Below are 16,493 nucleotides of genomic sequence, written 5' to 3' on the forward strand. Positions count from 1 at the left end.
AAATATGATGATGATGATGATGATAAGAGAGAGAGAGAGAGAGAGATGTTGACAAGTCAACTTAACTATCTCCTTAAGTCTTTCTTAAACCACCCTCTATTTTTGCCAGATCTTTCTGTTAAGAGTCATTTCCATTGTAGGCAGTTACATATGAGCATGATCTCATTTCTGAAGTAGTGCCTTTGGTTTTGCTTCACCCATAATCATCTGAAATGGGGTAGGTAGATGAGGGAGAAAAATGAGATGTTGGTACACTATGTAGCATAGCTAAAACTCTACTAAAATGCTAGTATACCAGTAGAGGTTGTAATTTCAACATCACATACCTCACCCCACCTCACCTCACCTCACCTTTGTGAACAAACCAGGGATCACCATCTTTTCATCTATGGAACCTGGAGATTGGAACATACTGAGATATAATATTGTGCTAATGACGATTGGATTGGTTGAACCCGGTCTTTCAATTGGACAAAGACAAGACGTGGGAGATGGGGTTGGCATTGATGAACCCCACCACAGCTCCATAGTTTGGTGGAACACATGCATGCTCTTTAATAGACAGTAACCCTTAGGTGACACAATATTATTATTAATTTTCAGTTCATCCGTCAATTCAAACTTGGTTTGAATGGAAAAATGAAGATGATGTTCCTACTCACCCAATTAATGCATGGCCTACCCTACTATTGTAACGCGGGAAGTAATGGTGTTTCTAGAAGACAGACCTGGGTTTTTAGCCATTTGAGGGGGGTGAAACAGGGGAAAGCAGGGTGGGCATGTTGAGATTATAGGGGACCAAACATGGACATAGTGTTTGTTGAGATGTTGCTCCCTTTGATTTATTGGTTTTTTTTTTTTTTTTTTGTATTTTGGAAAAGGAGAATGCTCATCATTTCCCCACTTTTACCCATCTCATTAGATAGAAAAAGATGATTGGGTAATCAATTAGAATGTGATCGATAATGATTTTTAAAACAATTTTTGAAAATAGTTTTCTTAAATAAAGTTTTTAAAAACAGTTTTCTATTGTAATCATTCTTCCGATAGTTATTTTTTAAAACAAGTGAAAATATATCTTGTCTTGAGGATAAATGTTCAAAACTTGTCTTCTATTAAAAATTTGTCAAATATGTTTTTGAATATGAAAAACAATTATTTGTTTTTTATAACAAAAATTGTTTTTAAAAATCTATATTACTCATAAAAGTACGAGTTGTTTTTCACTTTTTTATTTCTAGAAATACTCTTATTAATACTAATAATTTAGTTGGATTTTAATTACTTGACGTAATAAAAGCTATTCCTGAAATTATCCTTCGGAACTTAAAAGGTAATTCAAAATTTTTTATTTAAGATTTTAATTACTTTAAGACTTAACAAAAATTTGTATGATCATAACTTCATTTTGATTTTATATTCAATTTCAATACTTCATCTTAATTTTATACTCAAATTCAATCTTGAAACCATTCTGAATAAACTATAAAGAAAAAGGTTAGGCTTTATTTGGAACTGTTTTCAATAACAATTTTTTGATTTCTATAACAAAAACACTTGAAAACACAGTTGACAACCATAAATTGTTTTCTATTTTTTGTTATCATGAAATAAAAAACAAGGTGTTTTTAGAGAATACCTTTTAATTATTTTCACTTGTTTTTTTAGAGTTATTTAAAATAATAATTATATAAACATATATAATGATTAAAAATAAAGTTGTGGACATAAAAAATGTTTTTAAAACATATTTAAAAATATTAAAAATAGGTTAAAAACATTTTAAGGTTCCAAACAGATTTTTGTTCTACAAAACATTAGAAAATATTTTTCAAAAACTGTTTTTAAAAACTAATTTTCAAAATTGTTTTCAAAAACAATTACCCAACAAGACTTTAATGTTTGCGGAAAACCTCTCAAATTAGGCATTTATCTTCGGCACAACAATCTCTCATATGACACAACTACTCTATTTTTCTATTTGTTTAACGAAATGCCCTATGATTCACCAATACAATGTTTATTAGTCTCAATCATTGATTTTGGTTTATTTATAATATGTATAGAGAGAAGTTTGGTTATGGTAGGAGATTATCGCAAAGAGTTTTTCTGATTTTAGATTTAGAATTGAGACGAAGGACAATTACGTTTGTTTGGAACTCTTTCACAAATCAGTTTTTTTTTTTTTTTGTCTTCTTCTTAATAGCAAATTTTAAGTATTTTAAATTATATTTAAGTGTGTTTTGAGAAAATAAATAAAATGTATTTAATACTTATATTTATTATTTATTTTTTCTTCTTATCATAACCTATCTTTCATTTCTTCAATGATTTTTTTTTAATTACATTAAACTTTTTACTTTTTATAACTATAATAGTGGTTTTATTCATTTTGAGATATTTAAATATTTTAAACTTTTATATTTAATTAAATAATAGTGAATTAACAATAAAATTTATTATATTATAGATAATTATTGAATAAAAAGTTTCATCACTCATTTACATTATTTATTTAAACAAAATTAAATATTATTAAGAAAATTACAACTTTATTTTAAAAATATTAAGATTTTGATATAAAATTTATCAAAATGACAAAAAAATTTATATTGAGATTTTAATTCTTTTGATTTTTTTTTTTTATAATATTTTTAGAACAAAACTTATTTTTCCTTTATTAATTTTTTCGATTAATCGAAATAATTTGATATATTATATATTTTAAAAAACAAATTAAAATTGTAATTTTGAAAATTAATTTTTAACAACATAATATAAGTCAATAATTTTTTCATAAGAATTTTAAATTTTAATATAAATTTTTTATTTTATTTTATATTTAAAAGAAAGTGTATGAAAATCAATCATTATTTTTTTTATTTACTCTTCAATTTTTTCATTCCAAAAATGTCTTCAAGTTATAAATTTCATTTTCTTTAAAACCACACTATTAATATAATTAATGTTATAAAAATCTACCTTTAAAAGTTTGAAAACTTTTCAAATTTCTCATCTATTATAAATTTTATTCTCTTTAAAGTTTGAAATTTTTTCTCATATTTTATCATTCTCTATTTTTTTCGAAATTTTCTCCAACTCTTCCAATTAATTTTGTCTGACAATGCTATTGGTATGATATAGATATATATATATATATATATGTTTTTTTTAATCCACAAATTTTTTACTCAAATTAATTCATTTTTATTCTAATTTTTATTAAAAAGATCTTATATAAAAGGAAATATAGTATAAACTATATATAAAATAATTAACACAATTTTTTTTTTTTTTACAATTTTAGTGCAAAAGAAATAAATAATGTGTTTATATTGAAATTGGTAAATATTATGACCAATGACCAATGTGGTATTTATTTCTTTAATCTAAGAAAATTGGTTAAAAAATAATTTTTTATCATAAGTTTTGGTATTGAAAAGTGTAATCTTATTTGTATCTAATCCTAATTATTTTTTTAATATGGTCTCATGTTTAATTCAATTATTTATTTTTGAATCTCTAGTTGATTTTCTACGTAAGTCTAGAAAGAATAAATTCCCATACCTTTTTTTTTTACTTTTTTTTTTTTATTTTCTTCACATCCTTTGGCACGTGTACATAGTAGTTCCTAAAAGTCTCAAAAAAAAATTCTCTTAGGGAGATGATAGTTGGAAAGTTGGGTGGGCTTTAGTAATTGTGGAACACCACAATTGCCTTTTGAAATGGTGTGAAAAGTGGGATGATCAATCCATCAATCAATATCCCTTTCAACCCCACCAATTTCCCTACGAATTCATCCCTATCTAATCTTTTACCCTTCCCTTTATTTTTTTATTTTTTTATTTTTTTTATTTTTATTATTATATTTTCATCATAATAATGGCATTAAAAAAACTTTTACTTTATCAAATTTAAAAATTTTTTAAAAGTAAAAATAAAGTGATATTTATTTTTATGGAATAGAAAAGTTAAAATATTTAATTTTTTTTATTCACTTAAAAAACAAACATTATTAAAATAACGTCAAACTTTTCAAAAAAAAATTATAGTTTTTGTATTAAAATTATTTATTAATATTTTTTTAAAAGAAAATGGAAAATATGAAATGTACACAAATGAGGTATAATAATTCAATAAAATTATTATTAAATTAAAAGTAATAAATAACTCTTTTAAAATCCAAATAGATTATAATATATATATATATATATATATATATATATATATATATATATATATATTATTTAAGATAATTGTGTTTTGGACCCAATTGGATATTAAGTTTTGATCCATATAAATTACATAATTGATGAACAGGATATGAAATATGAATAAACCAATATACCCTTCAAAACTATATTTTATCATAATATTTGACAAACTTTTTTATCTTAATTTTTTTAATAATTATTCTAAAAATTTATTATTTTTAGAAAACTAGTTTTATAAAAAAATATATTCTAAAAATATATCATTTAAAAAAAATAAATTTGACATATTTTTAGTTATTTTTTATATACACCATTTTAAAATATATATATTTCAAAATGTTTGATTTTTAAATAATAATAAAAATTTATTTTTATATTTTTGGAAAATGGTGTTTTTTTTGTGCAAATGTTATTTTTGAAAAGATAATAAATTCATATCATTCTTCTCAATTTTCACACTTTTTCTAGGTTTTGCGCTTAAATGGTGAACTTATATAGACCAAAACTTAAATTTTGGGTCCAATTGGGTCAAAAAAATAATATCCCTTTTTTTGAAAGCTCTTGACTCTTGAGCAAATTTAAATTAGGAGTCTTAATTCAAATTTTTAATTTTCTTTTTTAGATTATTATTTAATATTAATAAGAAAAAAGATATCAATTGGGCTAATTTTATTTATATTCTTAAGTTTATTCTAAATAAATGTATAATTTTAATACCATAAAGTTATGTTTGATTCCTAGAAAATACGATGAAAAAAAAAATATTAAAAAAAATAATTTTCTTATATTTATTTTTATTATAAAAAATGAAAAAAAAGTTAAATATAATTAAAATTATTAAAATTTTATATATTTTTAAATTATCTAAATTCAAAACCATATATAAAAATAATTTATCGATTTTAAATCTTTTATTTATTTATTTTCTATGTTTTCCATACCTCGTTTTTTTCTTCAAAATTTGTAGGAACAAAACAAAGCTCTAGTGTTTTATAATTTCTTATTTTAAATATATTTTAATGTTATCTAATATTCATTTTGAGAGGGATTTTGGTCACATTTTTCAACTACCACCTCTACTAATCACGTAGTCACACGTGGGCATCCACAACTACAAGTCTCGAGATCTCCCGATACGATAAAATGCACACGATAAGTTAGGTATTAATGAAACCCACGCAAAATCTCATATGACATGGACGTCTAATAAAATACCTATTAACTATTAAATATTCGCCACCCGAACAAATGCCAAGCATTGACCCGGGCGTTCCGATCTCTGCCAAGTGGACGGCTGAGATCTGACTTAGACTGCTCCGTCTCTGCTTTCAACCTTGCACACAGCTTTTGCCCCTGGTTTTTATCAGAAACGCTTTTACCTTTAAAACGCGTCGTTTTATGGAAGACCGTCTTCGCAAATTCCGGATATTAATAATACAAAGAATAATTCTAGTTTTTAGATAAGATTATATTCTATATTTGATTTATTGATATTAATTATTTTAAATTCACAGGTATTATCTAATGGGAATCTAGAAATTTCAGTCAAAATATTCTTAAAAAAAAAAAAAAATAATTAATTATTATAAAATGTGTGTCACGTTGTAGACTAGAATAATGAAGTGGATAAGGTCCAAATTTTAAAATGTTATTTTGAAATAAAATTGAAATTATTTAAAATAATCTCGACTTTGAAGTTGAATTCAAAGCAACCGATGACTGATAAAAAGGCTTTAATTTTTCAACTGAAATTTGGTGGGTTGTTGGATGGAATTTTAGATTTAGGTACTTTTTCTCTTTCTACTTTATATATATATTTAAAATAATAGTAAAAAAAAAAAAAAACCTTGTATTTGAAAAAATTAAAAGAATTTTAAAATTTTTAAGAATATAAAATAAGTTCAATGAAACAAGACTTATTTTATCAGAATATGAACATAAAAGTACAATTGAGATACCAAAATTTGTCTATTGGGTAGAAAGAATGTTAGTCGGATATGAAAAATGTCACTATGATTTAAAGAATTTGACAAAATTCTATTAATAAAAAAAATGTAATTAAGATACAAAGAATATGGGAGTTACAAAAAATATAAAATTTTTTATTTGCATAAAAATAATATAACAAAGTATTAAGTATGAATGACATGTATAAAATAATAAATAAAGATAATATTATGCAACATAATATTTTATTCATATATTTATAAAATAAAAAATAAATAAATAGAATAACATTAATTTCGAAAAATGAGATGTTGAACTTGTTTATATTTTTCTCATCATAAAAAGAAATTTTTATTGGCACACCAATTTCAAATTATAGAATTTATTAAAATTTGATAAATATTTTAAAAAATATTTAATTAAAAATCACAAAGTAATTCCTTTTAATACTTCCAAAATTAATTAATTTCAAAATAAATTTTACAGTTCAAAATATATATATACAGAGTGGGAAAATGGGGAATGGAGAAAGAGGGTAAAATGGGAAAAATAAAGACTGGATTGGGAAGGGTAGGGGAGCCACAATAAAAAGACAAAGAGTCATTGAGTGAGGTTGGCGGTACTCGCGTCAACCGTGCTTTTGGATTTTGTTTTTCCGCCGAGCTACCTTTTTTTTCCTCTCTCTCTCTCTTCCCTCTCTCCTTCTCTTCTCTCTTGAGTCTTACCAAAGTGCTTTTTTCTCTCCATTTCTCATTCTTCTTTCACCACTTACTCTCCTATCTTTTCTCTTCCAAACCCTAGTGTCTTCACTCCAATTCTCTTACTTCCTCAGATCCACCATCGCTGCTACATTTTGGTTCAGATTTCCTCCGGTTGGTTTTTTTTTTTCCTCAGATCTCTGTTTGTTTTTTTTTTTAATTTTTTTTTTACTATTTTGCCATTTCTTTTTATTTGGATTTTCCTTTTCTGGGTTCGGTTTGTTTGTTTTAAATTGTTTCTTGAATGCCTTGTTTCGGTTACATTTTTTTTTTCTTTTAAGGAAAAAAATGATATTTTTGTTGGTTTGTGTTAATATTTTGAGGGGAAACTCGATGAATTGATGAAGCTTACTTGTCTTTTCCTGAGCATTCGCATTGGAAATATCGCTTTATTATCATTATTTCCTGTGTTATTTATTATTACGATTATCTATTTATTATTATTACTATTATTATTATCATAATAATAATAATATTGCAATTAATGTATGTTTTATAATTCTTATATTTTCAGTGTTAATCTGTGCTCTATCTCAACATTTGGGATTAGATTATGTGTTGTGATTTGTGAATGGAAAATCTGGGTATTTTCTTTGCCTTGTAAATGTGGGTTTCTTCCTCGTTCCTGTGATATAGCTTGTAAGTATTGTTGTAAATTTTGAGAAGCTCAAAACTTATTTGTTTATTTTTAATTTCCTGAGAACCTTTTCATTTTTTTTCTTCTGTTCTGGGGTTTTTTTGGGTGTATTTTTTTTTTTGGATTAGTAGGTCACAGTGGGATCCTACTTGATTTGTACGGATGAGTTTTTGAATTTATTTATTTTTGGTTGAAAAATTAGAAAGAGTTTGTGGGGTTTATGATGGTTCTATGTCTTGTTGGCTGATGCTCTTTCGATTGAGTGGAAGTGTTGTGTTTATGTAAATGCGCCATATTAATATGCCTGTGTGCTTGTTCTAGGGTTCTTAGTGGCATACCCAGAAACTTTACATTCGCTTGTTGGAAAAGATAACATGGATATGCGGGCAAATTTCAACCAAAATGGATTCATTTCTTAAATTCTCACCAGAAACATGCATCTTGAGCAGCTTTTCGAAGCTTTGCACTGACCTTGTGTTTTAATGAAAAGATGCCTCAACTTCTGGTTCCTAAGCAATTCCCTTGGATCAAATATAAATTCCATTGATTTACACCAGGGATTGTTAGAAAGAACCAGAAGCTTACAAATCTTTGCCAATTATTTTAAGCGTTGGCTGTGTCTCAGCCCAGTTCAGTTTGAGTGCAGAATTTTCAGTTTGATAAGCTTGGTCCGCCACTTTTTGACAGTTAAGCGGTGTCTTCTAAAAGGAAAAGCCCAGATATTAATAAGAGATTGAAATCACTGCTTGAATGCTTTATTTCTATTATCTGATTTAAATTAAAATTGTTGATGATTATGTGTTGTGTAAGATGTGTTTACACTTGTAGGCTTCCACATAATTGTACATGCTTGAGAAGTTCAAAAAATAAATTGCTGAATGTGTAATTGCCTGTGGTTTTGCTTTATGAATTTAACGGATCTAGTGTTTCATTTATTCCCTTTGTTTTCATTTTATTTTTCAATTTCAGGTTCTACTGCACTTTTGCAAAAGTTGGTTGTGCAGTCTCAGTTTTCAGTCAACATCTTTAAGTCTTCATTGGGTTCAGGATTCAATTATGGCCAGTGACACTGTTGTGAGCCTTCCTAATGGCAATGCCAATATACAGCCTGATCCACAGAGGACGTACCAAGTTGTTGTGGCTGCAACTCGAGATATGGGTATTGGTAAGGATGGGAAACTACCCTGGAGATTGCCTTCTGACATGAAAATTTTCAAGGACATTACTATGACTGTATCAGATACGGTGAAAAAGAATGCAGTTATAATGGGTAGAAAAACATGGGAAAGTATTCCTCTTGAGCATCGGCCTCTGCCTGGCCGCCTAAATGTTGTTCTGACTCGTTCTGGAAGTTTTGATATTGCAACTGCAGAGAATGTTGTAATATGTGGAAGCATGGCTTCTGCTTTGGAACTATTAGCCGCATCTCCCTATTGTCTATCCATTGAAAAAGTGTTTGTTATAGGAGGTGGCCAGATACTAAGGTGTGTACTTTGTTGATCATTGCTGTATTAAGGAGCTTTTTCGTTCTTTCAGTTGATTATCTTTTCAATACAGGGAAGCTCTCAATGCACCTGGATGTGATGCTATCCACATTACAGAAATTGAGACAAGCTTCGAATGTGACACTTTCATCCCTGCTATTGATTCCTTGGTATTTCAGCCTTGGTACTCATCCTTCCCATTGGTGGAAAACAATATTCGTTATTCTTTCATGACTTATGTTCGTGTGAGAAGTTCTGCAGACGAATCCCAAATCCAGAACAATGGTGACAGTGGGTTGGAATCCATTAAATTTGATATTAAGAAGTTCTCTTTCTTGCCCAAGATGATCTTTGAGAGGCATGAGGAATACATCTATCTGAGATTGGTTGAAGACATCATCTTAAATGGTGTTCAAAGGGATGATAGGACAGGGACTGGTACTTTATCAAAGTTTGGTTGCCAGGTACTGCTATTTTCAGATAATTGAGAGAGTTGGTCATGTTCCTCTTCTGAATGTATGTTTCCATTATATGGTTTTATATTCAACTATTGACCAGTGTAGTAATCAATTTTTATTCACAGATGCGGTTTAATCTACGAAAAACTTTTCCGCTTCTTACAACTAAGGTATATATTTTTCAAAATGAAGATTTCCTTTACAAATAATTGTATTAGTTTGTTCTGTGGGTATTTGCTTCTGTTTCTCAGAAGTTTGGTTTTATTTGATGCATTATGAGTGAAATTCAAGTGAAAAAGGAATATTTTTTGTCAATTCATATGTTAGTTTACACATTTTTATTGTTTGCTTTGATAGAAAGTATTTTGGCGAGGGGTTGTTGAAGAACTACTGTGGTTCATCAGTGGCTCAACAAATGCTAAGGTATGAAATGTTATTGAGTATTATGGATTGTTTACTTCATTTCTCCTTCTTTCATATCTTTCATGGTATTACCAGAACAGACTTGACTTGGCTTTCTAGGTCTATTCCATTAAAATGAAAAATTCTTAATTACTTAAATTGTTGAAATAAGGACTTATTGTGACGCTTCAATAGAACCAGTCTTAGAAATGTATGGAAATTTCAAGATCGAGGCTAAACCATAGTCTTAGAAATGTATGGAACTTTTAAGATTGAGACTAAGGAAAAGCCTTGAAAGATAACTTTATAAGCTTAAATTCACTGGACTTGCACATGAAGTGGAGGTTCTTATGTGGTTTTTAAGCATGCCTTGAACATCAATTGAGTGTATTGGAAAATAGTTTTGAGAGGCTATGAAAAAAATTTGAAAATAGTTTTAAGATGCATATCAAGAAAATAGAAGGTAGTTTTAAGATATGTGTTGGATGGGTTCCTTGCAATGTATATCGGAGCCTGAGATAATTGTGGTCTCATGGAGAATTCTAGAGAGTAAACTTGCATGCTTGGGGATTTTGAAGGGTTTCCTTCTTGATGATTAAGGGACAATATGGTCATGATATGAAGATGCTTGGTCAGATATGGGTATGATTTGTTGGTGATTGGTAAAATATTGCATGTTATGATATCCTGGATTTCTTTTCCTTTTTTTAGTGAATCAAGAAACAGTGTTAGGGTTAAAGCCCAGAACTGCTTGTTTGAATTCACTACATGTAACACCAAAAGCACTAAAGGAAGGTCACCTGTTGCAAATTTGTAAAGAACAAGGTACTCATTATAAAATGTAGGTGATCCTTGCTGGTGGATTTTTGTAAGGGAAGCTTGTTAAATACACGGGGCCCTTTCCCCATATTTCACATAATAGGCATAGTGACAGAATAATGTATTCTGTTCTGTGAGACACATAGAAGACTATACATGAAATGAATTCACTTAGAAGCTGAGTTTATTTGGTTGTACATGTCGGGTCATTATCAGGATTTTAGAAGTGGTTTTAGGTCTTTATGGTAATTTTTTGTGATAACTCGAATCTTCTATTTTAAAGAATCCACTATAGAATATACTTTGTTGCATTCAATCATTCAAATGATAATGTGAGCTGAATGGAACCATTTCTTCTCTGTAAAGTGTCCAAATACCTTGGTCAAGATTCTCTTCTCTTCCAGCCAGTATAGATGTGAAATTCAGATCTAAGTGTACATCATTCTAAAATGTTTGTATTGTTAACAGGTCCTACAGGAAAAGGGAATTCATATATGGGATGGCAATGCATCCAGGGACTACCTTGATAGGCAAGTGGTTGTCTATCCATATCTACTTTGCTAAACTGGTGTGTTTCATGCAATTCTTACTGATATATTCAATATTCTCTATTTCAGTATTGGCTTGGCAGACAGGGAAGAGGGTGACTTGGGACCCATATATGGGTTCCAGTGGAGGCACTTTGGTGCTAGGTTCGTGGATTTATTCCTTGAAAGTTTATGTGGTGGACTCTATTTTTCTCGAGTAAGGATTCTGTTTTCTCGAGGTAGTTTTTCTCCAGTTTTAACCTATTGCTCATATATTTTACAGCTATATTGACATGCATGCTGACTATACTGGCCAAGGATTTGATCAGTTGTTAGATGTTATTAACAAGATCAAGAATAATCCGAATGATCGACGGATTATCCTCTCAGCTTGGAATCCTTCTGATCTCAAATTGATGGCACTTCCACCCTGCCATATGTTTGCACAGGTTAGTATTAAAGTGGCTTATTTATATTTCCTTTATCATTTATGTCTTTGATTACATTTTTCCTTTTTCTTCTTGCAGTTCTATGTAAGCCATGGGGAGTTATCATGCCAAATGTACCAGCGATCTGCTGACATGGGTCTTGGTGTGCCGTTTAACATTGCATCTTATGCGCTCTTAACATGCATGATCGCTCATGTTTGTGGTATGCATTTGTGACAAATCCAGAAACCTAACCAGTTTTGTTCACATGCAAATTTGCTAGAACGTTTAAATATCTAGATAGATGGGTACATGTAGGCATCTGAAAATTTGATAACTGCAAATGTTTCTTTGATAACATTCTTGTGGTAATTAATAGCAACCTTGTAAGGATCCCTGTGCAGATATTTACACAAGTTTTTGGACCCCTGCATATGCAATTGATGACTCTATGTGCAGGCAGAGGGTCATATCTTTACTAAACAAGGCCATCACTCATGATGACCACACATGATTATGTTATGCAAGTGTTAATTGTAACAATGGCCACACATGATTATCTTCTTCTTCTTCTTTTCTATTTTTAATATTCAGCTCATTGGTTTTTGATTATTTGTATTAAAGAAATGTCTTTAATTGTATTTTATCTTGTACAGACCTTGTTCTGGTGATTTCATCCATGTTATTGGGGACTCTCATGTTTATCGGACTCATATCAGGCCTCTGCAGGAGCAGCTTCAGAAGCTTCCTAAACCTTTTCCAGTTAGTATTCTTGAATTGATTAGTTCTATTCCAAATTTTTTATTGGTTTTGTAAGGAGTATAATTCCTTTCTTCTTGTGTTTTCACTCTTATTCTTTCGTATTTTTCTCTCTATTTGAGTTGTTCCGTACATCCTCTTACTCGCACTTTAATGCAGATTTTGAAGATCAATCCACAGAAGAAGAACATTGATTCTTTTGTGGCAGCTGATTTCCAACTCATAGGTTATGATCCTCATCAGAAAATAGAGATGAAAATGGCGGTATAGAGCTCCAATCCATTAAAGAAAACATGGAGGCTCTTCCTCCCCTTTCAGGCAATATATGCTTGTAGTTTTGAGGCAAGTACATGTCTGCTTATATCTCCTATCAATTTCACATTCTAATCTAGATAAAGTCATGTGCTTAAGCGCTGCATGTCCCATGGCATGCATCTCTTCTGCCATAGCAACTCGAAACGTTGGTTTCCCCACTGTTAGTTTGTTACCCCTTTGGCAATGATATTCGTGTGTGTGTGTGTTTTCCTTTCATACTCTTGTAGAAATTTATAATTTGGTGGGTGTATGTCATTGGGTGGTGTGGAGAATGATATCCCTTGCACATGCTAGGGTTTTCAGTGCATGATTTACCCACTTGGAGATTGATGTGGTAGGGATATAATTGTGTCTGAGAAAGAGATAGTCTCATAAAAAAATGGAATTTGAGATTTGTGGGTAGGATTGTGTTTGGATAGGATGGTATTATTTAATGCTAATAAGTACCTGAAATGAAGAAAATAGGTTAACAAATATCTTCAAAATCAGGCAAATCCGATTTAGGCACAAGGGTAATAGGTAAACGATTTGCTTCATGGTAGGTATTTCGATTCACAAACAAGTCAGAGTGCAACTTTGGTTTCTACTTGCCCAGAAAGGTATCAGCTATTACCAGTGATAAGAAAAGTTGCTCCCTTGCTGTGTTCTGTTTCGTTTCATGCTTTAGTCCCACATCGTTTCACACTACTGTCTATCTGCTTGAGGATTGGAACACACCATGTTAAATGCTGAGGAATTCTAGGTTATTTAGTTCGATTATCATCAGTTTTAATAGGTAATCTTGAATTTATTTTGTGCGATTAAAGCTCGCTGTTTTTAATGATGTTGCAGGCACGGCTAATGGAAGTTAATGTTGATAGTTATATACAAATAAAAAACTCCTAGAGTTGGATACACTTGAAGCTCTACATATGTAGTAACTGAGAATCCTTTAGTTCCTCTTACAAAATGTTGGTTCTAAGGTGATTTAGGATATATTTATTTTCACTTTTTGGAATCTGTGTTGTTTTGTCTGTTATAATTGCTGTTTTCAGTTGCTACAAATACCTTTCGAGCACTGTTGAGAAACAAATGGGAACCTGAGATGACCCAATTTTTCATCTTGGAGTGGTTATCTAGTTGGTGGAACTATTTCTATTTTGTTTCTTAAAAGAATTCCTTTGTAGCTTCATTTGTTTATTTCTTACACCATTCTTGTTTGCAAAATCATGAAAAACATTTTTGGGAAACAAATTTGATTGGGTTGCCAATCGGTGTATTGATCATATGGGTAGATTCCGGTTTCCTATTTTAGACACTGAAACTATTAATTCTGAATATGCTGTGGTTTCAATGGCTTAAAATATCCATACCTGCCTTGGACTCATTCCAAGTTTTTTTTTTTAAATTTTGAAGTCTTCTCATTCGTTTACTTTTATCCCAATACTATTGTACTTAGATAGGACAAGTAGGATAAAAAAACACTTTCTCATTCTCATTCCTTCTTATGAGCCAAAACAGTTTGGAAATAGTTTTTGAAAATTGTTTTATAATATTTTGAAGAACAAAAATCTGATTAGGAATTTAAAATGTTTTTAAATATATTTTAAAATTAACTTTTATATGTGGTGTTTTATTTTTAATCATTATTTGTATTTGTATAATTATTTTTTAAAATTATAATTAGAAAACAAATAAAAATAGTTAAAATTTGTTTTCTCAAAACATTATGTTTTTTGTTTTTAAGAACATAAAATTGTTTTCTATTTTTTTGTTGTCTAATATGTGTTTTTTTTTTTCATTTTAGAGAATGAAAAACTATTACCAAACAAGAGCTTCATTTCTTATGGTTGCTTTTCAGTTGATGGTCCTATCTTTATTAAGGCTTGCCAAATTGATTTCTTTAATATTAAGACCTCAAAAATTATTTGTTTTGATATTAATAGTATTTTATTTAAGTTTTTGTACCATATGGACTTAAATTGCAAGGTCTTTAGCGTTTTATCTCTCTGAGGACATAAATATCTTGAATGAACACTACAAGATTTAGTGAGAGGAATTACCCTTTCAGATGTTATCCTTGAAACCCAAAAGAAGTTAATAGGGTGGAAAATGCTTCTAAACTTAGAGTGCGTTTGAGGGTGATTTTAAAAAGTGTTTGTAGCATTTATAACACTTGAATAATAAAATTTTTTAAGTATTAAAAATATTAAAAGTGATTTCTAAAAGTTCTATCAAATAAACTATTAGCGAATTGTTTTAAGCTTAGAACTTGTTTCACAATGATTTTAAATAGTGTTTTAGTCTAAAAAGTACTTTTGAAAAAAAAAATTACTGTTTAATAAATTTTAAGAAACACTTTTAAAATTTTGAACAATTACTTGAGGTTTTGGAAAATCACTAAAGTATTTTTGGAAGAAACACTTAGCAAAGTAAGCCAAATCCTGTGAAAGTCACTCATACCTCACCCCTCTTAGGGAAGGCAGCAACAATAACTCTATGGGCTAGCTCTCCTGGGCTATTCTAATGAGTGCTTCTAAGTTGGTTCAAGTGAAGTGCTTTCATCCTTTGTTACAGCAAGTAAAAAAGCCCAATTGGAGTCTTATGGTAAAGGTAAGCTCCTCTTGTTGAAAGCCCATCTAATCGAGTTGTAGTGTCATCTCCTATTTCTAAAGAATTGAAAGGAAGAGTTGATAGGTGATTCTCTTAAAAATACATTGAATAGAAACATTATTAAATACGCTCTTATAAAAGCAAATAACGAGTCCTTAAAATGGGAATAACACAAAAATTATTTATGACAACCAAACATGTGATCCAATGAGTTTAAGGGCATCCCCTTGCTAGTGAGGATGTTTGTAGACCCAAGCTAAAAGGGAAAAAAATTATTTATGGCAACCAAACATGTGATCCAATGATAAGGGCATCTCCTTGCTAGTAAGGATGTTTGTAGACCCAATGTAAAGGGAAAAAAATTATTTATGACAACCAAACATGTGATCCAATAGTTTTAAGGGCAACCCTTTGCTAGTGAGGATGTTTGTAGAGCCAGGGTAAAAGGGAAAGAAGGTTTGTCACTAAAGATAAAGAAGATGCTAATGGACATTGATGAAGTATAGGGGAGATAGTGAAAGCATGTGAGCAAGAGGGAGAAGTGTATTAAAGATAACAATATTTTAGGATTCCTAATAAAAAAAGGTTATTAATCATATAAAATACATTGGAGTTAGGTTGAAATGGTGGGTATGGGATGATAAAAAAGTCAACTTCTAAAAGGAATTTTTAGGTATATCTGACACTTTTGGCTTTATTATTATTAGTAGGTTAGAATCATTTAAAATTGGGCATGGAGTATTTTTTGTAACTTATCTTGCTCCTAGATGAATGTGGGGAAGTTTGATCTTAATAGGAAGGGGTAGGTACAAGGACTTAACTTTCTGCCTGCCCTGCTATGCTATGAACCCACCCCCTTGACCTTTCCAATTCTAGTGACTGGTATCTATTCTTATCTCTTTTTACTATTTTTACTTTTTTTTTTTAAATTTATCCAAGAAAGAAAAAAATATCAAGTATACTAATTTTATATAGTAAATTTAAAACCAGGAAAATAAATTTGAAATAGTGTATAAAAGTAATTTATTAATTTTAAACCTATGAAATAAGCTATCCTTAATTTGCAAAATTGGTAAGATTGTTTGATCGATTCTTCTCTTTCAAATGAAAGACTTGTTGTCTTGAATTAGTTCGAAAAATGGATTCGATGGAT

The 16,493-nt window shown here is 29.5% G+C and overlaps 1 protein-coding gene across 1 annotated transcript; it reads left to right on the forward strand.

The window, feature by feature from the left end:
• Positions 1-6,933: 6,933 nt before the first annotated feature.
• On the forward strand, positions 6,934-13,919 carry LOC117911790 (bifunctional dihydrofolate reductase-thymidylate synthase-like). The gene is made up of 11 exons (XM_034826207.1): positions 6,934-7,033; positions 8,526-9,040; positions 9,114-9,504; positions 9,624-9,668; positions 9,856-9,921; positions 11,188-11,249; positions 11,337-11,411; positions 11,530-11,695; positions 11,774-11,907; positions 12,331-12,436; positions 12,593-13,919. Exons 2-11 carry the CDS (start codon positions 8,613-8,615, stop codon positions 12,701-12,703), a joined length of 1,584 nt encoding a protein of 527 aa, XP_034682098.1. The 5' UTR covers positions 6,934-7,033; positions 8,526-8,612; the 3' UTR covers positions 12,704-13,919.
• Positions 13,920-16,493: the final 2,574 nt, after the last annotated feature.

This window comes from Vitis riparia, chromosome 3 (assembly GCF_004353265.1).
Source record: "Vitis riparia cultivar Riparia Gloire de Montpellier isolate 1030 chromosome 3, EGFV_Vit.rip_1.0, whole genome shotgun sequence".
In the NCBI taxonomy this organism is placed as follows: Eukaryota; Viridiplantae; Streptophyta; class Magnoliopsida; order Vitales; family Vitaceae; genus Vitis; species Vitis riparia.

Coding starts and splice junctions, on each gene's coding strand:
- LOC117911790 (XM_034826207.1), top strand. CDS start 8,613: ATGGCCAGTGACACTGTTGTGAGCCTTCCTAATGGCAATGCCAATATA. Junction 9,669..9,855: donor TTCCGCTTCTTACAACTAAG/GTATATATTTTT, acceptor TTGCTTTGATAG/AAAGTATTTTGGCGAGGGGT. Junction 11,250..11,336: donor TCCAGGGACTACCTTGATAG/GCAAGTGGTTGT, acceptor TCTCTATTTCAG/TATTGGCTTGGCAGACAGGG.